Genomic DNA, 27,650 nt, shown 5'->3' on the forward strand with positions numbered 1-27,650 from the left:
TCCTTAAACCACAAATGAAACCAGATTTTGACTAAGATCATGTGTTGTTTTTTTTTTTTTAAATTTGCTTTTATTCCTGTTTGACACTATAAACTACAGCTCCACTCAGAAAACCCCCGAACATAAGAAGGTACTCCCCAGGAAGATACACACACACACACACATTTTAAACGTACTTTTAAAGCAGACAGCTCAAACTCCGGTGACCGTTTGCCTCACTTATTTTTGGCTTCAGGTATTCATTGTCCCCAGGACTGGGGGATGCACAGAATTTGATTGCTTTGAAAAGTACTGTGATAGATACGTAGAAGCGACTGAAGTCCCTTTCATGCTGAAAAACTCACCCTGTACAGACTACACGTTTTTTGGCCTGCCCCTGAGCTCTTGAAATAGGATATTTGGTCCTACTTGTAGCAAAGAATCCTTGAAACAGGAAAATAAAAAAGTGGCTACTGATGACAGAGCGTAACAAACTGCTCATGGGGCAGATGGGTCTGCCAACAGCCATTCCAGCAGCAAGGTCCCATTCCCCTTTGCAACAAACCCAACATAGACCAGGGCTCTGACAAGTGCTGTGGCTCAGACCAACCACCACAGGACCGAGCAAATGTAGCAGGAGTGCAGCCAACACCAAACACGTGCTTGAGCAAAGCCAGGCGGGTTCACACCAGTATCTTCACTTCAGCCATCAGTTAATTGTCTAGCATGTGGCCTGCGAAGAGAAGCTGAGGAAAATATGCAGTTAGCCTGGGAAAGAGAAGGCTCAGGTACTGGAAGGCTGCTGCTAGGTGCACTCCCCCTAAGAGGGTACCAAAATGGAGCTGGGCTCTTCATGGAGGTGCTCAGCAGGACAGCAAGCTGATTATCATAAAGACACCCTCCCCACTAGGACAATCAAGGAACAGAACACGAGCAGTGCTCTCTCTGATTTCAGCTGTTTTTAGAAGAACTGGGGCTTCAAGATGCTGAGCAACTGAATTTGAACTCCATGCTGATTCTGCTTTGAGCAGGAGGCTGGACTAGATGACCACTCAACATCCCTTCCAACCCGAATTATTTAATGTTAAGAGCTACAAAGCAAATCAAAGATCAGTATTTATTTTTGAGAAAAGCATTTTCAATTCCGAAACCATTGCAGTTACTCTACTACAATCAGATCTATCTGTGGGTTCTCACACGCATTCAACCCCAGAGTGGAACATTCTGCTGTTACGACAAGGAAAGAACACACACACAATTATAGTTGCAATTGCTAATTTGTGAGATTATTTCCTCTGCTGATAAGGCTATCTGCCAATACTTACCTAGTCAAGCAATTTTCATTTCACTGCTGAATCAATTGAAGAACACTTATGCCAATTTTCAAGCACTTCCCATGCTCACCAGTGATCTCTTCAGTGCTCTGATTCAGTGACAGAGCAGCGCCTGCTGCATTTAATCAAGACAGCCTCCCTGTATTTTCAATTGCTTTTACATACTTGATTCTTTACACAGCACGCATTTGAGAAAGGGTGTGAACCAAGACCTTCCAGTTTTTGCAGTTGGCTTGCTTTGGCCATAGCCAAGTCACTGCCATTTCTGCTGCAACTTCACAAGAAAGGCTTCAACACCACAGACAGCTACGTGAAACACTTGTCTGAAGGAAAAGTATCATTTTAATGTAACACATGCTTACTGGATTAGGAGAAAAGATTTTAATTACCAATCTCCCTACTTAGTTTGAATATTATGTTCTACACATAACATAACTGAACTTCTATGGCAGGTGGAGGGATGTTAAAGCCATTCTTGTGAAGAGTCCTTAAGAAAAAGTTGTGTTTTTTTTTTTTTAAATACACTCTTTTACTTGGCTGTAAAACCCATCTCTTCTGCTTGGTGGTAATTCTTGTATGCAGGAAGCTGCTTGCTTTAGCTGTCAGGTGTTTGGCTCCGTATGCTAAATTTTGCTGATGTACAACTAGAGCCAGGTTATGGTGTTACCATGTTCACCTCTTACATGCAACGCAACCATTCCCCAGGTATTTTCTTTCTCACTTCGTTGCTGCTGGCAGGCTGATTTGGGTTTCAGTAACTCTCAAAAACCAGCTGCTGGCTAGAAAGAAAAATCATGAAAGGGTAAACAAGTGCTGTTGCAAAGCTCCCACCAGCTTTACCAGACACCAAAAGATCACCTTGAGAAGACCAAATTTTTGCAAAAACAGGTTAACATTCAACTGAGTACTGCCACTCTGAACATCTTGGGGTATTTCTAAAGGGTCACAGGAAATTCACCTATGATAAGCATCAGCACAGGTGCCTACCATGCAACACTTTCACCACCAAAACCCACGACAAGTTTCTGTGACAGCTGATCACGAGGGCTTCCAACACATATGGCATGATGCAACATACACTGCCGAGCCATTTTTGGTTCAGAAACATCACACAACAAAATACACGTTTTTTTTATTTACATTCACTTCTCAATTTTTATTCTATTTCTTGCATGGTCTTCAAATACAGTTTTACAGGTCGTTTTTTTCTGCTACAGATACTGTTGATCTAAAAACAGATTAATGAAAGTGGCATTCCAACCTTAATGAAAATTCTTAACCATGAAAGATATGTCAACATATCACTTTACAATCCTAGAATGATGGTATTGGCCTGACATTCCATAGGCTTATACAATTAACTTCTATAATAATAACAAAGTCATAGGAAGAGAAAGTGTGGCAGTTCCTTAAGAGCCAAGAAATAAGGCCACAAGCATCCTATGCTGTAATGCTATGAACCCAGATAAAATAAGTTGACTCTGGTATCCATGAAGAAACAAACAACAAAAAAAAAAACCTCTCCCACCTGATAAACCAAGGTATCAGCTACTCAACATGCACTCAAAGCTGGATTAAAAACTAGTGGCATTCAGCTCTGACTTACATGAAATCCCATAGCACAACCCCATACCTCTCTCTAAAAATGAAATGAACTTGTTGCAACTTAAATATTTTGCTACCGCATTAAAAAATTGTTCACATTCTGCAAAGGAAAAAAAAAAAGTCCTGCACGTGACTGTACCGGAAGGCCAACCACAGCATCCCCTTACAGGCTGCAGACAACATTACCGTAGTCTTAATGCCGTTCATTATAGGTTGCGTAACTTCTCTGCAGATGGAAGCTCATATAAGGAACTGAACTTCCTTTGTGCACCACTGAAATAACCCAGGAAATTTAAAAAGGAAGATTAAGACAGCTGATGGTGGCAGGTGAAAGAAGCAAGGTACTGCAAGGTGTATACCGTTGGCCAATCACTTATCTTAGACACTGGGACTTTTGTGAAATGCTGATTTCACAAATGATACAACTACCTCGCTACCAGATCCCATACCATGTTGATTTTATCACATAGCCAAACATGTCAGACCTGGATAAAAACATTAAATTCTTGGAACATTTAAAAGTAGGTAACCATTTAAATAATGTGTAAAAATGTGCTTACTGTGGCATTTCTTATAGAAAAGTTATCTGATACAAATGTGCAGGACTTGAAGACCCTGATTTAATCAAACTAGTACGAACAGGCTTTGAAACATGGTGACTGTTCCAAGGATAAATCCCAGCTGTGGGCCAGCTCTCTCCCTCTCACCATCTTCCATCCACAATTCTGTACTAATGCCACCAAAATTAACAGGTTCAGCAGACCACCCTGTGAATTGCTGTTTCAGTCCCAGAATGATGATAGCCTCGAGCAGCGGCAGCCTTGCGGGGAACAAACTGACATCTGAAGGAAGGATCCTTTGGGATCAGCACCCCTTACCCAAGATGGTCAGTTTCTAAGCCCTGGACACGAGGCACAGTTAAAAAAAAGAAAAACAGGTCAGTGCTGAGGACAAATTCGCTCTCCATCGTGGTTTTGTTATTCAAAAGTGCCATCTTGGACCTATACCTTTTCACTTTTTAAAAGAAAAAGTTACAAAAACTGGTAAACAAAAAGTTAGTCAGCATACAGCTAAGTTTATATACACCGAAATTTACAAGTTTGTCATTAAGTGACTTCTGCCACAGACCACTGCACATTTGTCCCTAACAAAGCACAAAGCTTGAACCAATGGTCATTAGAAGTGACAATGGGTCATTGCTTTATCAACAAGCATAAAGATAGTCAAAAACAGAACTGTAGCTACTTATCTTTAAATTTGCTGATTGACACAAGTAATCCCTCCCATTTCTGCAACTCCCAGTTGCATCCTACTCTACAACAGAAACAAAACTGCATCTTTATAGATAGTTCTGATAGAGACCACTTCTCATACTTGAATGCAGAGAACTGTTGTCGACCACAACGCCGATTGAGAAGGATTCCTCCGAGAAACTATAGCCCATGCAAGATTCCTTGGCACTTCACACACGACCAGGAGAGGACAAGGTTTCTCTTTGTTAAAACAGTGTTTTCAGCAGCATTATCCCCTTCCAACAAATCAGTCTGCACGTGTGATGGGTGATTTTCGCACAGCCCCCTCTACCAAGCTGGCTTTGTGAAGCTAGACCATATGAAGATCCCCACCACTACCTGCCCAGCTGTTAAGGGACTACAGTACTGGAACTGTTCACTGCCAAGCGCTTCACAGGCTTCTCCCAAGGATAACAACATCCTTTGGAAATCCTTCCATTTTAGCAATTTCAAAACAACCCAGCTTGCTGTAAAATTCCAGGATTCTTTTATCATCCGGTCTCACTTCACAAAAAGCCCCACGGGAGCCTGAAGAGGGAAGACAGACAAAACAGTAAGGGAAAATTATCGTAAAAAGCACAGACATCAAATGTTATTAAAGCCCCCATCTATTTTAACATTTAAACCCAATAAAAATCACTGATCCATTTCCGTATGCAGCACAGTGCCTCAAAAGAGACCAGATTTATGGCAACATAGCTGATCATTCCCTAAAGGGACCGCATAGTGCAGACATCCTGTTGGTTTGAACAAACCATCTCACTCTGAACATCTTTTATTTCACATACGAGCATCCTGAAACCCTAACGTTGGTTGAGAAAACAGCACTACAGGAGGGTACCAAATAGCACAAAAGACCTGTGAACCTCAGGTGTGCAGTAAGGCAGATGGCCAAGAACTTCCCCGTATCAAAGGTTTTGGTAATCATTCACCACTGCACACTGCCACAAATAAGTACCACTGCCAGCAGAGGAAATATCAATGTTTGTGTATTGTTCAAGACGCAACAAAACACATGCTTTCATTACCAAATTGCTCCCTCAGTTCTTCCTGTTTTCTAATTTGCAGGATAACAGCTAAGGCAGAAAGCTGCCTTTTACTGAAGACAGAAGCGTTAAGTTATCTACCCGTAAGTCTTTTATAATTAGTTACCTAAATCCAGAGTGCCAACTACGTTAGGAATCCAATCTCAGGCTGAGATTAACAGCATATTAGTGTAATGATCCCAGATTTGTCCTGCATCCCAGAACTAACATGTAATTAGGAAACAAGCAATTCTGAGTGCAATAAGCTTACCATTAGCCTTTAGAGAAGAGAGCAGGCAGGCCATCATACTTTTGGCCACACTTGGATCTGTCACTTTTTTGTGGATATCAATCTTTATCAACGAAGGGAAGTTGGCAAGGAATGATTCTGGCAACACTTCTTGCTCTTCATGGAAGCTTAGCATTATTTTCTGAAAAGAATATGGGAAACAGACATTCATTATTCAGCTTTTCATTTTCCTTCGGCTTTAAGGAAAGCTGCTTTGCTCAGTGAGTACACCTCTAAATCAGCACATTTTTCAGCTACACCTGATAGTCTACCTGACAGCTAGTTTTAAGTGCCCTATCCTCCTTCCACACATATTCCTTGTCTCACAGCAGCCTAGAACCATCTCTAAGGCCTATGCAATTATTTACACTGTTTGCCCCAACAAAGACAAATTTGTTTCTAGCTTTATCACTCAAGGATACTGTTAATTACTAAAGGCTCCACAATTACCCCAAAAGGTTTTTGAGAGCATGACATCAGATAACACGGGAACTGAACAGTTGCACGAGACAAAACAGAAGTAGACAAAGCCAAACTGAAACACACATTTTCCCTGCTGGTTACTGAATTTTAAAATCTTGAGGGAACATTGGCTGAAGTAAAAAAGCTACCTAACTTTGTTTCTCATGTAAGTAAAAGCTGCTGTCGTAAAAGCCAGAACTAAGGCTTCATCACACGAGGACTCATAACATTAGTAACCTACGTGCTTTTTTTTTTTTCAGGTCAAGTTTAAATACATTCTCCTTGATTCAACAGTGTGCAAGTGTAGAAGAATAAGGTCACAAAACTTACAGACCGTAGAATTAGCCCCACTTCGACAGCAGTAGCTGAGCAATTACGATACTTTCTAGTCATACCCAACTCCAGAACACAGACATTTGAAAAGAACACTACTTGCTGCAAAGTCGTTTTTTTTTTTTTTAAAAAAACAACACTACTTTCCTTTCTCCCTTATCAAACATGCATGTAAGTAGTCGCTGATTTTCACAATAGGGTTAGTTTTTTTTTTTTAGTGAACAAATGAAAGGGGAGCTCCTAATTCTTCGGCTATCAGCATTTGTCATGACTGCTGGTTCATCCCAAAGCTTGCAAGGGAAAGAAAGGCTAAGAAGTGGTGTTTCTGTGCCTGCTTCTGCTACAACTTTGTCCAAACCTCCTTCAGCATGCACATAAGGAGCATTTCTGAGCATTAAGCAGATCTCTTTTCTTGACAAGAATGTATCAACTACAATTTTCATGACTTCTGACAGTTCAGTAACCTTACTTTCTAATTTCTTCCAAAACCAATTCAAGATACTGATCTTTAGTACTTGCTATATGCAAGATGTCATTTTGCACTGTTTACAGCTATTACACTCTACAACCACCTCATACATTTTAACATCAAGAACTATCTTGCTCTTTCATTTTGTTTCCATACTTAAACTAATGTGACTCTCAGGCCTCTGCCTTGCTTACAGCACACGGAAACTAATACCTCATTCTGCAGGAGATTCTGCAGGAAAACACACGTGATCCTTTATTTTCAAAATGCAGTCTCCTCTAAGCTAAGGTTCTCTCTTGGTTTGAAAGCTCCTGTTACTCTGCACTTCCAAAATGCTACCGTATACTTACTGCAGCCATTTCTACTAAAGTACACCTCATGGGCATATTATAACACACAACTGTATCTGACTTGTAGTTAGGTATATTAGTGTCACCCCCTTAAATGCCAGACACCATGCTCAAAGACTACAGAAGGGTATGAAAATTGAATTACACAGGCGCAACACACAAAATAAATACAAAGGCCTGCCTCTGAAAGAAAGAGCGCTGTTCAGCATACAGTTCTAGTGTCTTGGGTTATACCAACCTCTGCCTCAGACAGCTCCTTGTCACTGTTTGGTTTAGTATATTTTTCTTGCATGAAAGGGATCCAAGACATTTTGCATTTTTTAATGAAAGGAGTCACATCAACTGTTCCCAAGGCATAGCCACATATACCATCCTCATCTTCCAAGACGAAGCAGTAATCCAGGCTGAGAGTGAGTAGACCTCCCACTAACCTGCAGAAAGCATCCAAATTCAGTCAAAAGAAGATCAATTTGAACAGGTACGCTCTTCAGGTATTCTGGAGGAAACTCTGGGGTCATCTAAAGAAGTGACAGTCCTCCAGCAATGTAATTAAACTTCTACAAAGCATTAATTAGCAGACTGATATGCTGACAAAACTCAACGAGCAGCAGTAGCTCAGGAACCCACAATTTAATTCTTTACATACTGCTCTTCTGACTCACCAGACAAACTTTCTTCATGTTGTGTATCATTTTATCTGCTGCTATTACCTCCCTGTTCTTTTTGGGTTTTTTGAGACCTGTTACACATCTTTTTGTAACTGCCCTCCTGTCACTCAAGGAGCAGCCTCTATAAAGAGTTCCATCTAAAATAATCACTCAAGACAGTAAAAATATTCAAAGTATCTTGAGCTACAGAATGAGTAGAATGAGCTATAACGCTTTTTAAAAAAATGTTTCATCTCACTTGTCATTGTTTTAAAATGTCAATGCAGGTAAGTGATAAAATGTATTTCAGAAAAAAACTTAAGGCTGTTGGCTGGTAGATTGTTCCTCAAAAAGCATTTTCAATTTTTTGAAGAACCACACTAGGCTGGAAAGCATACCAAAAGGTAACCACACACTACAGACACACGATATACTTTCACAAAATCTGAAGCAATATGACATTATGATGCACACGTTTCATAATGGAGGTTTCAGCTCAATCTTTTTTCTAACAGCTCACAGCAGGTGATTAGAGCATAAACTGACACGTAAGTAATAGAAGTATCTTTCAGAAACTAAAACTTCAATTTCTTAAGGACTGCAGAGTGCAGATTTTTCTTTTTTGAATCAGAATAGGTTTCTGTTCTACATACGCATGCATACTTTTTAAAATTCAAATTAAATACAGTGTCAGGACTGCACCCTTCAGAACCACTTCTGTCAGGTTGTTCATTTCTAATACGTACTTGTCTCCAATCAAGTCTGGCAAACTATGGAAAGGTTGATCAGCTCCATCAGCATACATTTCTCTGCAGATCTTATATACAGATGCCTAAGAGGAGAGAACAGATGATTTCAAGTCAACAAACTCAAAGGATAACAACTTTGTTTTAGAGATTTCATTAAGAGCTCCATTGTAAACTAGTGCTGACAGACATACAAGTTACACAGAACAAGAGTGCACATCAATAAGAAAGGATTGATTTTTCATTTTTTTCCTCCTCCAAAGTTAACTCAAAGTTGCCTATCAAAAACACTGTGGTTAACTTCAATAGCAGGGAAAGAAAAGCTGGGGATCAACTTCCTGCACGTTGCTACAGCAGATTAATCCTGAGTATTAGTTACCACTCAGTGCACATCACAATACCCTTGATTAAAAAATAGTTTTTCAAAATCTTCAAGGTTTCAGTGCAATAAATTTAACCATTGAAGGCCAGGTACATCCTGATGGACTTCTTCAATTCAAAAGGCTTTTAGCTGAATCTCTTTAAAGAGAAAACTTGTATCACTCAAATTTTATATAAGAAAAGCCACACATTTCACATTTTTACAAAAGCAGCTTAAGTATGGCCCTGCATTAAGGTATTGAAAAGGACCTGAAAAGGACCGCTTTGCTGCCCCTGAACAGTACAGGACAGAGCTAGACTAAAGCTAGCAGACAAAAGCCAAGTTTTCATATGACAGCTCAGTCTGCCTAATGGGCTTCAAGTCAGGATTCATTTAGGCTGATGCAAACAACCTAGATAGTTATGTTTCGAATTAAACACATTTCATCTCAAGGTAGCTGCAAAAGCAAAGTTCACGCTATATTAATCCTTACATTGTTTAAATTATATTCATAAAGGGTGCTGACTGTTGCCACATCAGTTTAAAGTATTCTTCATGCTGAGACAGTATGAATGAAGCTACACTACAGATCCATCGAGGGACATAAGGAAAAACCTCTTGTAATTTAAGATTAATACAAAACTCCTGTTTCAAAATATCAAACGCTCCAAGACAGGCTTTATAACAATCCTTTCAAAAATCAGTCAGAAAAGTCTGAGTAACAGCTGAAATAACACACTTTTACAACTACATTTTGAGATGCAGTATCAACTCAAAACTCTGCCTACGTAGCTCTGAAAACACTAGGAATTACCAGAATGATTACTAAGTGAACAGGTATACACGCCCACCTCTACAGTTAAATCATCGCATGTGTTCCCACAGCAACAGTTCCACTACTAGCAGGGACTAATTTTAACTTACAGTTCAGAAATATATAAGGCATCACATATAAATAAAAGGGTGGGTAGGGTGGGAGACTGGGAATCAAGCTGTGGGTACAGCTGTACTGTTGCACAGCAGGCTGCTGAATGGTAGGCAAGTCACTTAACCTCCGTTTTCCTGTGAGCCTGCATTTATTTGTGCTTTGTGCAAGATACTGGGACATCTGTTTCATTAGGGGCTGAAGGGACTAGGTAAGAACCAGCGTTAAATGTATCAGTAACAACAATGGTAACAAGAGCCAGAAGCAATTACCTCATCTTTAGGAAAGTAGGGTCTTATGGTGTACACCTTGGAAGTAGGCGTTAATGGAGGTGGTTGAAAAAAGAGGTCATTTGCCCCATCAATAGGTAGCAAACGCTGTGAAAACAAAATACTTAATATAAGTGTATGAACAACAACAACCCATCACTCTTGGGCGTGCACTGCAGACTCCCAAATTAACATTTGCTACTTGCAGGCACCCCAGAAGAAGGTGGGGTTGGTAGGCTTTACAAATGCAAAGACCTTATTTGAATAGGAAATATCCAATTGGTGTTTTAAAATATGCGATTGAAACAGCACATTAAGAGTCTGTTCATCTTATCTACTTTAAAATACTTTTACCAATCATATCTACACTATCTCTGCACAGGAACATAGAATGTCAGGAGGAAAGGTTTGGTCTGAAGAGGGTTAACTGGCCAGAGGAGACGCTTTATCCCAAAAGCAATGCGCTGATTCAATTTGCTGCGCGCAGAGCACCTGTGAGGGGGGAAAAGTATAGCACCTGAAAAATCCATGAACAAATTCGAACATGGCATAAACAGATTTCAGAGTACTTGCCAATTGAAATCTTTCCAACAAAAGGCATTACGGCTTTATTTAGAGAGGAGCCAAAATTTGCGTCACTATCCCTTTTTTTGCTCATGGAATTCCCATTGGCAGACAAGCATGCGCGCATTGTGCAATTGCGGGCGCAGATAAAAATGCTGTGCGACCTGCAAAGAAACAATGTGAAATGTACAACTAAAGCCGCTGCGCTTCGCATGCGCGTGGGACAGGCAGCATCTCCTTGAGAAATTACTGTAGAAAGGGGAGGAAAATTATTTTAAAACAAGCTGTAAGGCTAATGGGCTTTGGACCAGAAAGCCTTCGGCAGACCAATCCTTCCAGACCTCTGATGTGCAACAAAAGGTTTCTCATAAAACAAAGAAAATGTCATTCAGTTGTGAAGTCATATTGATACCTGGAACTCTCCTGCTAGACCACCTCTAAAGGCCCAGGGTTCTTGGTCTCCACTTAAGAACTGTGCTGAAGATTGACTACGACACCCTGTTGAGATCAGATCCAAGCGGAGAATGTTACGAGAAGGGGGATTTCCTGGGTGTCTTACATGTGCAAAAAGCTAACACACTTGTGGAAAGAGCTCTCTAACTGAGCTATCGTCCAGGGTTTTGGTAGAGGCTGTAATAATGTATAATTTATAAAGATTTTGCGCTCACGCACTAAATGCGGCTTTTGATGTTACGTAACACACTAGTTTTAAGAACTAATTTTTAGTAACACATCTCATTCCAGACCAGAAGGCACAAGAATGGTGCTATGTACAATTGCACCACCTCACCAGGCTTTTTGTACGTTCTTTTGTTTGTTCATTTGTGGCAGAAATGTTCTCTTTTCGAAAATGAAACATCTTGGAAGCTGCTTATCTCAAAAACTAATGCTGTCAATTTTTGCAGCTGAAGACAATAAAATTCCATTATCACAGCCCCTTGAAAGAAACGGACCTTTCTGAAGTCACATTTTAGTTATTGTTTCTAATCTTGTCAGAAAACTAGGACCGGCAACATGTGCAGTCTGGAACAGTTCGGACAGCCAGGACAGTTGTATGAAACAGCATTCTTGAAAGAGACTAAACAGATTTACATAATCCAGGCCACACCTTCACAATGCTGTCGGCAAGTTAAAAAAGGTAAACCGTGAGTTCATTCCAGTTAACGCTATTTAACTAGTACACTGTTTGCCACAGATAATACTAACTCTGCTTTTTTAGCCTCTTGTTTTTTCGTCTTCAAGCATATCAAGAGGAACTGGGGTCCCTGTTGATCAACCAGCCACAGCAGGCCCATTAAGAAGTGCTCAGCATTAGTTCGCACTTGCTTTAGAGAAGAAGCTTCCACTAGCTGTTTGACTTTTAATACTGTTCCACTAGCAAGGCACCACAGCCTTCAATGGCCATTATAAATGACAACTCTGCCGGGCGAGGAAAAAATGTGCAGCATCTCGAATGGAAATTACCCGCCTAGTTTTCTGACAAGATGAGCAGCGCAAATACTCTTTTCCTTTTGTAGACAGCAGTCTAACTCCTGTTCAAGTAACAGTCCTAGATCAGTACAGACAAGTGTGTTGTGCTAGTCAGAGAGTCCCAAAGTGTGCCAAGTTTGACATTTATGAGAGTTTAGGAATACGTATTAAATACAAACTACCCTAAGGATGGAAAATATCAGAAGCGATCCAAAAAATCAGGATTTGATTTTAGTCTGTTCCCACATTTTAGAGTTCTCACATAAAAAGATTCCCTTCACAAGGGAATTTAGTCAATACCTTGGAAGACAGTATCTGTCTCTCCTTTGAGACTACAACTTAACTAGCACTTCCAATTATTACAGTAAAGAGCTGCGTGAATGAAGAGCTGTATAAATGAAAAACATAGTTAATGCCTTAGTCGCTGCGCAAATGTGACTTCAGTTCATGCCTATCACATATCTAATCTATCTGAGCTGCCTCACAGACAAAACCTTTCCATTTTAATTAATTAATGACGACGCGCTGCGAACATCTGGCGCTGTCCATCCAATAGCAGAAGATACTTGTGCTGAGGATTCTCCCATCTGTACACAATGGGGAAGAAGACAATAGAAGTCATTAGTAATCCATAGTACTGTACAGCCACACTAATTTAAGGGACTGAATGCTAGCTGGACTTGGGAGGAGAGGTGAAAAATGAATGTTCAGTGGACCATTAAGCACACCATTGTGAAAACTAATTTGTTTGGATTTGGCATGTACTTTGCTCCATATGTATTCATATTAATGATAAAATGCAAGCTAAAGACAAATACCTCCTCTCACAGAAGCATTATTAGCATAAGTCTATTTAACTGTACACTTCAAAAACTCTTAAATTGAATTTTTCAACTCTCTAATGCCAGTTTCGGTACTGGAAAGGGCAGTGCCAAAGTTAACAGCTGGTATTTACAGAGTTAGCTTAAGGTGAACTATTCCAAATATCTGACGCATTTAAAGACTTGAACCCAACTTTAGAGGGACATGGAAAACTGAAAATAATTTCAGCCAAAATTCTGAAATGCAGTCATAAGTTGGACTCTCAATCTTTAGAGGACACAAGAATCACTGCTGTCTTTATAAAGCTTTGGTCTAGAGTTTTAAACAGATTAGGTTATCAAGAAGAGAGCATTCTTCGTAGGTGAAGGTCAACATACAGCAAGAATAGTAAAGTTGGGGGAGTTGTGTTACACTGGTCTTAAGAATACACACCCACTAAAGGCAGAGACGTTAATTTACTAGCTTTCCTTCCAAGCTAGTTTTCTTCTCCGTACTTTGCCTAAGGCAGTTCTAAAAGCTCATTTTCTTTCTCAATTAATCAACCATAAATATAGAGATCAGATATTTAATAAGCACGAAACGAATGAAATTGTTAAGAAGGGACTGACTTTATGACTTAATAGGTCTACTCTGCTCCTATTTAAACTTGCCAGTGTTTAAGAGTATGACTTAATGACAATCCAAACACTAGGACCGGACCAAGGTTGTGTAATGGTTAACCACTGCGAGGTTTGTGACAGCTACAAAAAAAGTGTGACGTAAGACCACCAGCTTTGCTGCCTGCTGTGTATGTCAAGCAAGTCCACAGCATATTCCTTACAGTTGGATTGGAACCTGAAAGTGAAATGAAGTCACTAAAATTACCCAGGCCATGCTGGTGCTATCTGCCAACTTAGGATCCCCAAAAATCTTTCAGGAAAAAAAAAGCATTTAAAAATCAGTTTAAGTCTCAGACTAAACCTGTCTACAGAGCTCCACAGTTACCATCCTCTGCCAAAAAAAATAATAAAAAAGGCAATTTGGAAAGTGTTTAAAGGAAACCATTTTGCACCAGAATAGCCTTACGTTAAAGCTCGCATGCGCACAGGGCTGGGAGGATCGGCTTCCTCTTGGCCAGGCCCATTGAAAGGTCGCTTCTGCAATTGTTCTGTTGAAGACAGCAGTAATGTTACCGAGACAGAGCAAGCAGCAGGTGGCTGATGTGGTCACATTTCGTAGCGTCATTTCCAATCATATACCAGGGTACCCAGGGAGTTACGTGGCATAGTCCAGTGTGCATTCAGTCAAGAGTAAGTTAAAGTCAACACTTACGTGTCAGATGAGATTCAAGTTTCATTAGCCCAAGAAGAAAATCAAGGTCTCCAATCTTAAGCATCCAGCAGACTTCACTTTAATACCAAAGCAAATTCACAGTAATCAATGCTTCAAATAGTGAGACAAGAAAACCTTTAAAACAGGGTCAAACCAGACCCCACGTCCAAGAAAACACATTTGCATAACACTTTGTTTTCCCCGTGGGCTAATTAAAAACACAAAAAAGATACGCTATCTGGGATTATAATGGCTCCCAATGCACCTACCTAACCACTGCACAAAAGATTTCACCATTGACATAATACTCTTGATATCCCAGACGTAGGAGTACATATCATACAGGATTGTCCTGTTGGCACAATTGGAGAGGCGAGTGAACATTCCCATCACCAAGCTGCACATCTCTTCAAACTTAGCCGCTCGGTTACGCCATTCTTCTATCTATGGATGGAGGCAAAAGATCCACAAGATCAAACAGCCTTGTAGGGAGGACAAGTACTCTAAATATGAAGGATGACTACACAATTCCCTATTTCATTCTATCAGCAAAAAATACCACACCACATGTGACTCGCGGGTATTCCCTACTGCTGTTAAAAGTGAAGACAGTACAGGGATCACTGTCCAAACGCAGACACCGAGCTGCCTTCAGAGCTACACGGCTTAAAACAGTTACCATGACCTGTGGTTAGTTACACGCTACCCTTCAGCTTCTAGGAAGCGGAACACCCATTTCTACTGCAAACAGACAATATCGTTCAGGATTTTGATTTAAAAGGAGAGAAACAAGATTAGGTGACACTCACTTTTTCAGCATCCTTTCCTTTGCAATTAACACTGACAACACTGCTATTTGCTCTGAGCCACTGGAATTCTCTCAGCATCTGTGCACCTTTGGGCCCATGCTCGTAAGGGAGATAAAACAAGTCAGCGAGAAGCTGCAAGTCCTCTAAAGTCACTGGTTCTACTGTGTAGAGAGGCTTTTCGTTTGGCCCAGGCACAAACTGGTCTTTGTTAATCTGTTCATCAGTCTGCATAGGGGCAATGTCACTACCAGAGTCTTCCTGCATAGACATCTCTGGGGACTTGGATTCAGCTATGCTCTCCTTATCAGTATCCATTGGCTTCAACTCCTCTGCCATCTTTGCTTCAGCAATATCTGTCAATATCTGATTAGCATTCTTGTCTGCGTCATCTTGTTTTTCCACAACCATGTCCATTGGCTCCTCATCAGATTGCTTCTTCTCTTCCTCCTTTACCAAAGCTGGCGACTCGCTGCTCAGCGCTGCCCCCTGACTCATGATGGGTTCTTGGTAAACCGTGGTAACCACAGTTGCTGCATTTAAAGAGGATGGTGCCACCAGAGGCCCTACATCCCCTACAGTAGTTTTAGCTCCACTGTGGGCCACTTGCCTACCTGAGAATAAGAAGAAACAAGTTTAAAGTTTTCAGTATCTGCCAGCTACCATTCAAAACAACAACTTCTGCAAATCATGGATGGTTCTGCTGTCACAGCATCCAACCAGTGCAGCTCCCTTCTGGCACTTTGCCTGTTCGCTTCTGTCATTGTAATTCTAACTACAGACTTTGCATTTTGGCAAGTTCCCCCTTCAGATAACCACTAAGCAAGGATAAGGAGGAGGGAAAAAAGTTACAAAAAAATTGTTAACGTGTACTGCCAGCATCAACTCTGACTATGACAGTAGAATAAAAAGCTTTCAAAGTTAACTTTTTTCCTCTGCATCAACTGACTTGATGCTTCTGTTTCTATAGAGAACAGACTTCAAAATAAAGGGATGGTTAAATGCTTCAATCGCAAAACTGTCTTTAACCTGGGAAAACGGAGATATTCAAGACTCAGCTGGAAAAGGTTTTGGGCAACCTGTTCTAGCCAACTCTGCTTGAGCAGAGGGTTTGGACTAGGTGATTTTAAGAGGTATCTTCCAAACTAAACAACTCCATGAAAGGAAAAGAAAATGACACCTTAACTACCACTCCTCATTCCATGTTTTCGCTGCAGTTGAGATTTAGAAAGATCTGAAATGCTACAGCAGCTGAAAAGGATAATTTGACAGAGCAGAGTTGGAAATCTAGAGGAGATGTTCCTCCAGCTCTACCACAAGTTATCAGAGAAGGGCACTCTGACGACCCAAAACCCATGTTTGAGAGAAACAAATTTTACCTCAGATCCCAAGCTCCCATTGCTACAAGAAAAAAGAGGTGTACAATGCTGGAAGGAACCCAAGTGGTTTCTAGAGACAGAAACTCAGAAAAACGAAGCCAGCTCAAAGCAACTGGGAAAACATGAACTGTTCTGGGGCACTATTATTGTTTACAGTCATCTGTAACACCCCCTTCAAAAAAGACAACTTCCTATTTTCTGAGGTCCCATGGAAGTCTAACAATTGAGACTGACAAGATCCAAACTCTTTCGTGTCTTGTATCAGAAATGCCAGAGGATCATACTTGAAGGGTACTTCAGCTGATCAGTTGGGCCACTACAGGCACACTGCAGAATGTCAAGCCTTCTGCCTTTATTGAGGTTTCCCCACTAAGGAAGATAGTAAATACTTACAACTGAAAAGTATACAGATTGCTGCCATCTGTCAAATGGTTTTAATCTAAATACAAGAACTGGTCATTTAATGACATTTTTCTACCAGAACGATACTAAAATCAAACTCACTGCTGTATTGTTGAGGTACCCCAAACTCCTGTAGCCATTCCGTTAAGGCCAACTTCAGGGCCATTTGTGGGCTGTAGAGAACATCTGTTTCAATATCTTCATCGCTCCCCTCATTTTCCAGTTTAATCTGGATAGAAACTGTACTGTCTTCCGTATCAGCTATGGATAGAAGTTCATAAAAAATGTTATCGTGCAAAGTTCATTTAAAATAAAAAGATGTTAGACAAGTCACTTAAGAGCTCTCAAACAGCCTTACTTCACAACGAAGGACAAGGAATTACATCCTACTAAGGCAAAATAGAAAACTATGGTCACCTCCATCAGCGCAGAAACAGTGTACAGAAATTAGACATTCTGGCATCCAGTTTCTCTTTTAATCTGATCTGCTTCTATTACAATGAAATAAAACCCAGGGACACTTCTGTCAAATTTAAGCTACTGTCATTGTTTTTATTGATTTCCTGAGAAGTACCTGTAGCATGTTATAAAAAGCACTCAGTTAACAATCTGGATGCTTGCTATTTTTTCAGGCAACCATCAGCCTTTACTTACAGTATAGAAAACACTAAGCTATCTTAAAAAAGAGACAGTTGGTAAGGAAAGGCTAGAATAATCAAAAATCAGTATGATGTATATGGTTAAGCATATGCTGCAGCAAAAAGTTATGTATACTTACTCATTACCACATCTTTCCTCACTCCATTCATGTTAGACTTGTACCAGGTTGCAAGCGTGTGAATAGCAACGTAATTGGCTTCAAATTCACAGTTTGGATTGGTCAAAACTCCCTTTAGTCGAGGGATGAGCTCAGTTGACCGACCTTTGTAAGGTCCAAGAAAAAGCCTCTTTTGATCATAATCATTAGCATGAATGTTATCCCAGATAACTGGTGCTCTCCTGATGATCTTCGAAACTTCTTCAATGGACTCTACTGGAATGTCTTTGGATACAACTTTCGGACCTAAGAGTGAAACAGGATGATCAATCAGCAGGCTTTGCATATACATCCCCCACCCTGAGTAGATGGACAGTGGGTGGCTTTTTCTTTGGTTGGTTTGGTTTCTTTGTTTGTAAAACTACTTGTAACAACACCAACTCTGAATTAAAAACAAAATAACCCAACTACTTTTACCTGTCCATAACACATCGATGCCAGGGAGCAACTTTTCTCCTACAGTCCGTAAATACGGAGACTGGGCAACATTTGGGTAACAAAAAGTTCCGCAGTACTCTGCAAAGGAAAAGAGAACGCCACTTATTGGGAAGGTGCATGTGTGTGACTATACACCATCATATGAGAAGTGAAGCCTCAATAAAATTAATCCCCAAAGCCCCACAAGTCTAAATAGAAAGGACATTATAAATGATACACAGCAAAAACTTCAGAAAGCACAAAATTACTCAAGTATCAAAATTAAGGAAAAAAATAGCGCATGTTACTGCAGACAATACGCAAGAGAATTAGAAACCATAAGACTGATTATAAAGTGCACATAAACTTTCAAAAAACAGAACGTGATTTGTTCAAAGAAGAAGTCTGCAACAGAACCAAAGTATCACAGGCAAGGGGATTAAAAAGTAATTAACAACATCGCTACTGAACTGAATTTGCCTTCCAACAACCCATACCACTGAACCTAGTGATATTGTCTCCCTTACAATAAGATACTCTTACAGGTGATAGATGAAGCTTAACATTAAAAAAAAATAAAAGCTGTGATCAGACCTGAGAGTCATTTGATATTTCAGAAACAAAAAAGTAAATCAGTAATGAGTAAAAGTGGGTACTCTTACTAAAACTTGGTACCAGTGAAAGAAGTGAGTAAATCACAGAACCACAGAATATCCGAGTTAGAAGGAATTCACGAGAATCGTTGAGTCTAACTCCTAGGTCCCCAAAGGACCATTGTCCAAACACTGCTTGAACTCCAGCAGGCTCAGTGCCATGTGCTGTATCTCTATTTAAAGAAAATTCTCAGAAACTAATAGCTATCCCAAACCAAAAAGGAAACAGACTGGTACATGCCAATTAGAAGTTTAAGTTTAACCTTATTTTTGGTTCAAACTTATTGAACCATTCTATCAAGTTGCCCTCTTTGCTTGGCAATAAGCTTTTCAGAGATGTGTAGATTTGGAAAAACCTCTACATATATTTAAACCACTTGAACCTTTCTTTAGAAGTCCGTTTCTTCATATGATTCCAAAATAATCCTTAAAACAGTGATGAAATATTAAACCAGCTTTTCAAACAGTAAGATAACAGGCCCCCTCCTTTACGTCTGAATGAGTTCATCTCATTTTACCTGTAGGACAGAAAAGGAATGTGTCTGGTTCTCCTAGATATTGAAAAATTTCGTTTGTTATTGAGACTTGAGCATGAGCAAAGGAACTGAAAACTTCTTTGTCTGCTGCACACATGTTGTGATCAATATCATCAAACAGCAGTGCGAAAGATCTGCAGCCAAACTGGGAAACCTAATATAAGGGACAAGAGTAAAAGCTTAATTATTTTTTTTAAAAACAAATTATAGATTTTTGAAAATCTAATCTGAATTTACAAGAGCATAAAACATTTAAAAAACAGAAAAAAGCATGAGAAATTATTCTTCAGTTTATAAACTTGTACAAAGGAAAAGATACAGGAACAGGGAGAAAAGGCACGAGACAAGACAGTCTTTGTTATCTGTTTACAATGAACGCCTGTCTCTGATCCACCGCTCTGCTTTTCTCAAAGCTGTCTCTGAAGACTTGCAATCTGCTCCAGTTTTTACAATCGAAAGCTGATCTCACTGGACAGACAGCTAGAAAAGAGCAAACTCTAACTCCGTAACAGCTTTCAGACAAAGGAGAGGAGTTAATTATGAGAACAAAGACAGCATATATACATGTCAGGTCTACCTCTGAAGGATTCATTGTGGACAAGAGTTCTTGCTTTGTAAATGCATCTTAGCTTTAAGGTCCTAAAGTATTCTGAAGACAACATCCCCAGAACAGCTTTCAGAATCTGGTAGAAGACTATTTTCAACCTAGATGATCAATGGTCATTTCTGCAACATACCCCAAACATACCCATTCAGATGGCTCACTAAGGCACCCAAACTAATGCCAGTGCTGAAAACATTAAAGCTGCTAGGAAAAAATCTGCAGGAGCAAGTAAAGCACTGAGGTTTTCAAATTAAGCAGCAGTGTAACTGCAGTAAGCATGTGTCACATTTACCTGGTCCAGCTTGCGTTTCAATGTGGATACCTCTTTGGGATTTGAGAAAGTGATGTCAAGTCCAGGCGAGATTGCATAAATGAACTCTATTTCATGTTCTCGTGCAGCTGATATTAGAGTCATTAGCTGCTCTGAAAACCAAATTCCAATATTTCAGAGGTATGCAACAATAAGTCTCAATTATATGTAAATTTTAAAGTACAGAAGCCAGTGCTACTGCAATAACAAAAATAAATCGAGGCATTTGCTGGAATTCCTGAAAACTAACATAGCAAAGAGTGCCAAAGTACTTAAAAGAGTTCACAGAAATGATGCCAAAAGGAACAGAACTGACCCAGTATTATTTTCCACATTTTTTTTTTAAAGATATTTTAAAAAACCTCTTGATCTCAATGTTGTGACACAAATATGGATGCAGTCTGTTTCTACAGCATGCACGCCAACAGTTCTAGAACCATTACTCATTTTTTCTACTTCTGTCATGCATACTAAGAGACAATCCAATGCAGTAATATCACCCTGCGTGACGCTAGTTCACATACTATTCCCTTGACTGAAGCTCGGTACAGATGAAAAGGGCTTTTTTTAACATCACAGGGCAGAAGTATTTGCTTTAAGGAAAAAATCAAATTTAATCTTCCATGCAACAAATGAAGAGAATTAGTTATAGAGCACTTAATACTGTTATTGGAAGTTATCCTGTGGTATCCCCTAAATTTCTGTAGCGATTCAAAATGGTATCCAAGAATTATTTAATTTCAAGTGGGTATCATTTTTCCCCTCACCCAAGGACAATGATAATCCCACAATACCACTGTAGATCCTGTAAAAGCCAGAGATGGATAAAAAGCCTCGCAGCACCTTTTACACAGATCTTTTACGTTCTGACTAGCCAGAAGCTGCTTTTCTAACCAGTACTCTCTTCACTGAGACAAGAAGATAATGAATCACATAGAAAGGCATACTATTCTCTCCATCTTTTTATTTTCTGAAGCAAATAATTCTGGTTGTGAATGGCATAGATGATCAAGAGCCAGAGGAACAATTCTAAGCAGCCTTTTCCTGAAAAAAAGGTAAATTTACTGAGACAAAGCCTTAAAAGCAATTTCAGGAGTCATCTGTGGAGTTACAGTTAAAAGAATCAAATCCACGCTTCTAAGATAACTCCATTAAATACAGCTGCAGGGTACTGTGAACAGGTCTTAGCTCACTTTTGGAACTGGCTACCGTGACTTAAATGCACAAGCGTATACACAGCAGTGACCAATTCATTAAAAACAATCTACGTATCAAAAGTGCAGAGGGGAAATAAAAGTAATTACCCGCTTCCTCCACAGAGTACATTTCTCGCCAGAACATCCTGTGCTTGTAGTCATCCTTTGGAGCGTACAAGTATGTATTTAGTCCCCACTTCTGAAGTCTAAGAACAGAGGATAAGAGCCTTAATTGAGAGAGCAATCTACAAGTTCAGAAATCCTATGCTTTATTTGATCTAATTATCAGGCCTCTTTTTTTTTTTCCCCTCTTCACTGAATATTGTGCTATACTATTGAATCATATTTTTATGAACTCTGCATACACCTGGTATCTGATAAATGCAGATTAGCAAGATAGGAAGGTGAATACTCCAGAATAGACACTATGCAAAAGGTTGCTCTAGGTTAGGCCTGAAGAGAATTGTTGTTCCAAGTGGAAGATTATGATTATATTACACTGGAATGTGCTGCAGTGAGAAGAAGCATGACTTGCCTTCTAAAGAGTTCTTTCCTCTGCTCCATAACCCAAGGTCTTCCATAAAATCCTAGAGGAAACAAGATTAAAGTTATCCAGTTAGATAATGCCTGCTCCATGAAACATTCTATTACAACCATCTTCTTCTCTGCCAATAAGCTACTTCTGAACATTCATCAAAAAGCTTCCCCAAGCAAAAACAAAAATCTAGCTCAACAGCATTAGGAAACTGTAATAAACTAATCTGATCTAAATTTAAAATGCAATTATAACATATTTAATTTCTTATGATCCAAGGCCTGATAATTTTGGCCACGGAAGCAATTAATTTTCAGAACCCAAGCTGAATTCCTGAGCAGATGCCCTTCGCAAGTCAAGTCAGCATTATTTCAGGGGCGGACTGAACAGTCAGAACCTAATTAAGCTATCACTCCAGACACCTATAAAGTAGATTTGATTAGAACATGAATACTGGAGATACCTAGAAATATTTACCAGCTCAAAAACGTTCAACTGTTGACACAGATTAGAATTCTAAATACAAACACACAGTATACAAATGCATACTGAGGTAGATAAGTAACTTAAAAATGCGAAAGAGCCAACAAAATGCTTAGGTTTTCATTCTTTTTATTCAGATTAACGGATTTCTTGTCAAAATTAACTCCGATGTTGATATTTCACTTCCCAAATGCCCACATCTTCACAAGCTAACAAAGTCTTTGAGTAATCATATAAAAACACCTACACAAGTGATTTTAGAATACTGTATCTTCACAGTCATGTATTTCTACAAACATTTTAATGGACTCTGGTTTAAATTCCTTCAATTCTAGAAGCATAACATTTTACAAAGCACTCTCAATCTATTTTTATTCAAGTAAATTCACTTAGACCTCTGTGCAAACAGTGCAATCACAAGTGGGCACTTCAAAACAAAGCTTCAGCTTGGCAGTCTGTGCAAAGACCCAAGATTAAAATAACACTGAAATTTAATAAGCTCTTATTTCCAAACACAAACGATGAATGATGTTCCTAATACACAAAGCTCACAAGTTCCCATAGAACATCAGTTCTAAAGGTAGATAGCTTCATTTTCAGAGCTATTCACCACTGTAAATATCTGCTCTTAATGAGGCCAAAAATGCCCTCCTACGGCCTGAATGCAACTGAAGCGTTTTCTATGTCTTAACAAGTATTTCATTTACTTAAGTGACCAACGCTCACTTTAACTAGCTTAAAGCAGGCTCAAGTTTTAAAAATTAGCCTCCCAGAAAGTGAACTGAGGCTAATTGGCGCCACAAAGTGGCAAAGCTAACTAGTAACTCTCACTGACACTTTTAGGTGACAAACTGAGGGCGATTAAGCAGAGCAGCAAACAAGAGAGCAGTTGCAATGCATAAGAAACTCCAGAATCATTTCACCCAGAACAAATTTCTCTTTTTCACAAGTTACCTAATTCTTACTAACGCTGCCCCAAGGAAGCTCAGCAAACTGAAAGAATTACTGCGGTATCTAGTCAGTACCACCCACATCTCATAATTCGTGCACAACATGTTTCCTTACGATGCTATCATTTCACACCTAGTAAACTGAAGTAGAGCAGAGGTCTCCTATAAAAGAAAACGAGACACAAAGAACACACCAAAACCTGGTTCAATAGAAGGCTGAGGAGAACACGCTAATCAGAACTGATACAGTTCTCTTCCATCTGTCACCACATTTCTTACATTACTGATGTCACCAGCTGATGACAATCCTTGGATCCTTCTACCTAAAATCGACCTCTTTTGTATTGATCCCTCAAGACTGCATGGCAGGGTCACACAAAGGCAACAGATCACATCAAATACTTAATCCCAGGCGCCACACTCTCAATCATTAAAAGCTAGAATCTCTTGGAGGCTGACCACCACAGCTTTGCACCCAGGACTCTTTTAAATCCTATTACTCCCAGAATGGTGCGCTGGATGCATTACAAGTTTTTCCCATTCTTGGAGTGCATACCCAGCATCCTTGCCTGATATCTCACTTATTTCCTACCCCCCACATCCCTTGCAAGCAAAACATGCAGGCTCTCCGGCTCACCACTCTAATTAACACAGACTAAAGATATGGTGTAACTGCTGCACTACGTCCAAGTGTGTATCTTCACCCCTGAAGATAATCCCTGCTTTCTCTGAACCCTGTAATTTTCCTGCATCACTAAAGAGACCATTATTTTTCACCCACTATTGTTTACCTCATTCACCGCAACTGCTTCTTTTGTTTTTACAATCCCTTAATCCTTTTTTCTGTACACGCTTTAAGGGTAAACAGAAAACTCCCAGCTAGCATTAGACTGCTTCAGTGGGCAGGGGCCATTTTCTCGCTTTCTTTTACAGTGTAGCCAAGAACACAGACACAGACACAGATTTCTAGGTTGGAAGAGACCTCAAGATCATCGAGTCCAACCTCTGACCTAACACTAAGTACTCCACTAAACCATATCACTAAGCTCTACATCTAAACGTCTTTTAAAGACCTCCAGGGATGGCGACTCCACCACCTCCCTGGGCAGCCTGTTCCAATGCTTAATAACCCTTTCGGTAAAGAAGTACTTCCTAACATCCAACCTAAAACTCCCCTGTCGCAACTTTCGCCCATTCCCCCTCGTCCTGTCACCAGGCACGTGGGAGAAACACCTCTGTTTACAGCAGCTGCACCAAAACACATGCAAAGGAGGTCTACAACGTAATTAAGACAACAAAAGAATGGTTATGATATACACAGCTGTTTTGACACATTCCTGGATGAACATGTGATACCACGGTCAAGGTATACTGGCAGGAGTGTGAGAAACCACGCTGCCACAATCTATATTCTTGTTTTCTATTACCTGTCTCCAAAGCGTCTTTCTTTATGGAAAGAAGTTTAATAAGTAGGCTGAGGAATTTCTCTCCATGCTGACTGTATTTAAGCTCTAGCAACGCTAAAAACTAAAGGCATTAACTGGGCCTAGCGCACTCTGCACGGGGACATTTGCTAGAGCCAAATGGCCTTCTCTTTTTAAGATAAGAACAAAAGGCATTCTGCAAGCAGTGCAGATATTGACTTTGATAAACTGCCTGTTTCACACTATTCCATCTGTTAATCGTTTTGGTCTCCTACTGGAGATTCATTATAGGTACAAAAATAATAGCAGTCGGCAGGAATTCAGAGCTATTCCAAGCCAACGTTTATGTAGGGAGCAAACCATTTTTCTTGCTGGCTTTCAAATATCTACCTTAACCAACCTGCCAGAAACGCACATATATTCCGTAGCTACTGAGAAACAAAGAGAGTACAGAGAAACAAAGAGAGCTTTATTGTGAAGCTTCTAGAACAGTTTAAACCTTTTAATAACGCCCCTATGCCAGCATACAGAAAAAGAACGGTTGTACAGCACAATTAAAACGCTACGCTGCATCACTGCAGAGAACAGGGAGCGTTTAATATTAATCGCAGAGCAGATGTCTCTGTAACCATCTATTCCCTACCCAGGAAACCGAATGCGAGCCTCTGGCGTGAAAGAAGAGCATGCAGAGCTGCTATAACCGCACGGCAGCTCCCTTCTCCCTCCTGCCTCCCCCTTTAACACGTACCAGAAAGCGAGCAGCGGCAGTGCCCCAGCCTCCCAGCCAGGCCTGCCCTCGCCCCGCCGAGCAGCTGCCCTCAGCGAGCGGCTCCCAGCCCCAGCCGCCCCGGGGCCAGCAGCTGCAGCCGCCACACCGCCCCGCCCGGCAGCCGCGGCTCCTCCCCGCCCCAAAGCCCTCTCTAGCGGCCAAAACCCGCGCACCACGGGGCGGAGGCGGCGGGAGGAGGAGGGGGGGTGGGGGAAGCAGCCCCCCCCGGCCCTCACCTTCCACGACGCCGCAGAGGAAGCGGCGGGAGCCCAGCGCCGTCTCCGTCTCGGTGTCCGTCTCCTCGCCCCCCTGAACCGGCCCCACGGCTGCGGCGGCGGCTCCCGGCGGCTCTAAGGGAGCTCCGGGCGCCGCGGCCGGGTTGGGGCTGCCCTGGGGCTCCTCGAGCGCCGCCTGCCCGTCCTTCTGCACCATCCTGCCGCCCGCCGCCAGCACCCCCGCTCGCCGGGCCGGGCCTGGCCGGGCCCCTTTGTCTCCGCCGCCGCCCCGGAGGCCGCCGCTTCCTGTTTACGGGGCCCTGCGCCTGCGCGGGGAGCCGGCCCCGACCGGTCCGCGCCGCCCGGTGAAGAGGCCCCGCCGGCAGGGAGCGTTACGCCGCGGCCTAACAGCCCCCGCCGCGCTGCCGGCCCCGTACGGCCCGAGCGGCGGCGAGAGAGTGAGGGCGGGCGGGCGGCGCGGCGGGAGTTACCTCACGGACTGAGGGGGGGTGGGGCGCGCACCGCGCATGCGTGGAGGGCGGTGAGGAGCGCACCGCGCATGCTCGGAAAGCCGGCGGGGGGAGGGGCGAGGTGGGAGAGGCTCACAGCGCACGCGCGGGGGGGATGGGGGGTGCGTGGAGCGCGTGCGCGGAGTGCCCCCGGGGAGGGGGGGAGGCGGCGGTGGGGCAGCACGCAGGTGCGGGGAGGGGGAGGGCGCATGCGCGCTCGGCTTTGTGTAGGGAAGCGGCGCGGAGGGGGGAGGTGGAGGGGGTGGGGCGGGAAGTGTTTACTCCGGCGCCGCGCATGCGCGCCGCCGCCCGGCGCGCGGGAGCCGTGTGGGCGGGGGCTGGGAGGGCGCATGCGTGGTGCTGGAGGGGCGCCGCTCAGTGGGGCTCCCGCGAGCCGTGACCTACGTCGCGCGGCACTGCCGCGTCCTGCAAGCTAAGCAGGGCCCGGCGGGGCTGGCGCGTGGATGGGAGACGGCCAAGAAGGCGGTGGGCAGAGGAGAAAGCCAATGTCAACCTTTAAAGCAGCGAAAATATTAATTGTACTCGGTGCTTACCTGCCAACCGGCTAAATTGTATAAGGAGACCACGGAAGGGTGAGGGAGGGAGAAAAGCACAGGATTTGTGTGGAAGACACCCAGGTACCTGGCACCGCTGCATGCAGATGGGGGCACCTGGCTGGTTGTAAGGAGCTTGAGGCAGGCATCATGCTCCCTGCTGTGGTCATCCCATAATAATCCCGAAGCGATAATTCCCCCAGTAGTGAGATCTCATCCTTTTATGTGATGCCTGTGCTCCCAGCAGCGCTCAGCCCGCTGCTGCCATGAATCGCTGTCTTGGGCTGTCCCGCCGCCTCACGCCGTTGCTTGGCTCCTTCCTCACACAGCACGTTATTTTTCTTTGAAAGCAGGGGATAAAACCTGAAACAGAACAAGGGCACCCTTCTAGAGTCAGTAACCAACACCACACCACAACAGGCTTTGCTGTTATCCATCCCTTAAATACCACCTCCTGACAAGGCCCACAGCAGCCTTGCCCCCTGCCATCCCGGTCCCCTCCCTGGCCCTGGGGACAAGGAGCAGAGGGACCCCGGAGGTGGCTTTATAGCAGCCCTGTGCCGCAAGAGGGCACGGCGAGCCCACGGATGGCATCGCCCCAAATCAGCCAAACCCAGTTCTTACTGGGCAGGGTGGGTTAGAGAGGAGAAAATGCACTCAAATTCCATCGCTGTATGCAGACCCAGGCCATTGCCAGCAGCTCCAAATGGCCCCCGGGGAGCCAGAGGCTTTGGAAAGAGCAGGCTCATGGCTTTCACAGTCCCACAGTGACAATTCCCCCTGTATCCAGAGCCCAGCCTGTTAAGACGTTTGTCTCTGCAGCTCTTTGCATTTAGCC

General features: G+C 42.1%; 1 protein-coding gene across 2 annotated transcripts; it reads right to left on the reverse strand.

Moving 5' to 3' along the window:
• Nucleotides 1–60: 60 nt before the first annotated feature.
• On the reverse strand, nucleotides 61–26,224 carry OGA (O-GlcNAcase). Of its 2 annotated transcripts, XR_007708551.1 has the most exons (17): nucleotides 25,771–26,224; nucleotides 21,909–21,960; nucleotides 21,482–21,579; nucleotides 20,160–20,290; nucleotides 19,246–19,417; nucleotides 18,075–18,173; nucleotides 17,619–17,903; nucleotides 16,943–17,101; nucleotides 15,063–15,673; nucleotides 14,523–14,697; nucleotides 11,063–11,148; nucleotides 10,090–10,194; nucleotides 8,532–8,617; nucleotides 7,377–7,569; nucleotides 5,507–5,666; nucleotides 1,305–4,738; nucleotides 61–725 (listed from the first exon to the last, which is right to left on the reverse strand). XR_007708551.1 is itself a non-coding variant. In XM_035547792.2 (16 exons), the coding sequence occupies exons 1-16, from the start codon at nucleotides 25,964–25,966 to the stop codon at nucleotides 4,602–4,604; spliced, it is 2,745 nt and encodes a 914-aa protein (XP_035403685.1). In that variant the 5' UTR covers nucleotides 25,967–26,224; the 3' UTR covers nucleotides 1,240–4,601. The 2 variants fall into 2 exon arrangements, 1 of the variants encoding a protein (XP_035403685.1); XM_035547792.2 differs by lacking the exon at nucleotides 61–725 and having other exon boundaries at nucleotides 1,240–4,738.
• Between the last annotated feature and the right edge of the window lie 1,426 nt (nucleotides 26,225–27,650).

Source organism: Cygnus atratus, chromosome 7 (genome assembly GCF_013377495.2).
Source record: "Cygnus atratus isolate AKBS03 ecotype Queensland, Australia chromosome 7, CAtr_DNAZoo_HiC_assembly, whole genome shotgun sequence".
NCBI classification, from domain to species: domain Eukaryota; kingdom Metazoa; phylum Chordata; class Aves; order Anseriformes; family Anatidae; genus Cygnus; species Cygnus atratus.

Coding starts and splice junctions, on each gene's coding strand:
- OGA (XM_035547792.2), bottom strand. CDS start 25,966: ATGGTGCAGAAGGACGGGCAGGCGGCGCTCGAGGAGCCCCAGGGCAGC. Junction 21,961..25,770: donor CCTCTGCGGCGTCGTGGAAG/GTGAGGGCCGGG, acceptor TGTTTCCTCTAG/GATTTTATGGAAGACCTTGG. Junction 17,904..18,074: donor CATCGATGTGTTATGGACAG/GTAAAAGTAGTT, acceptor TTTCACTCTTAG/GTCCGAAAGTTGTATCCAAA.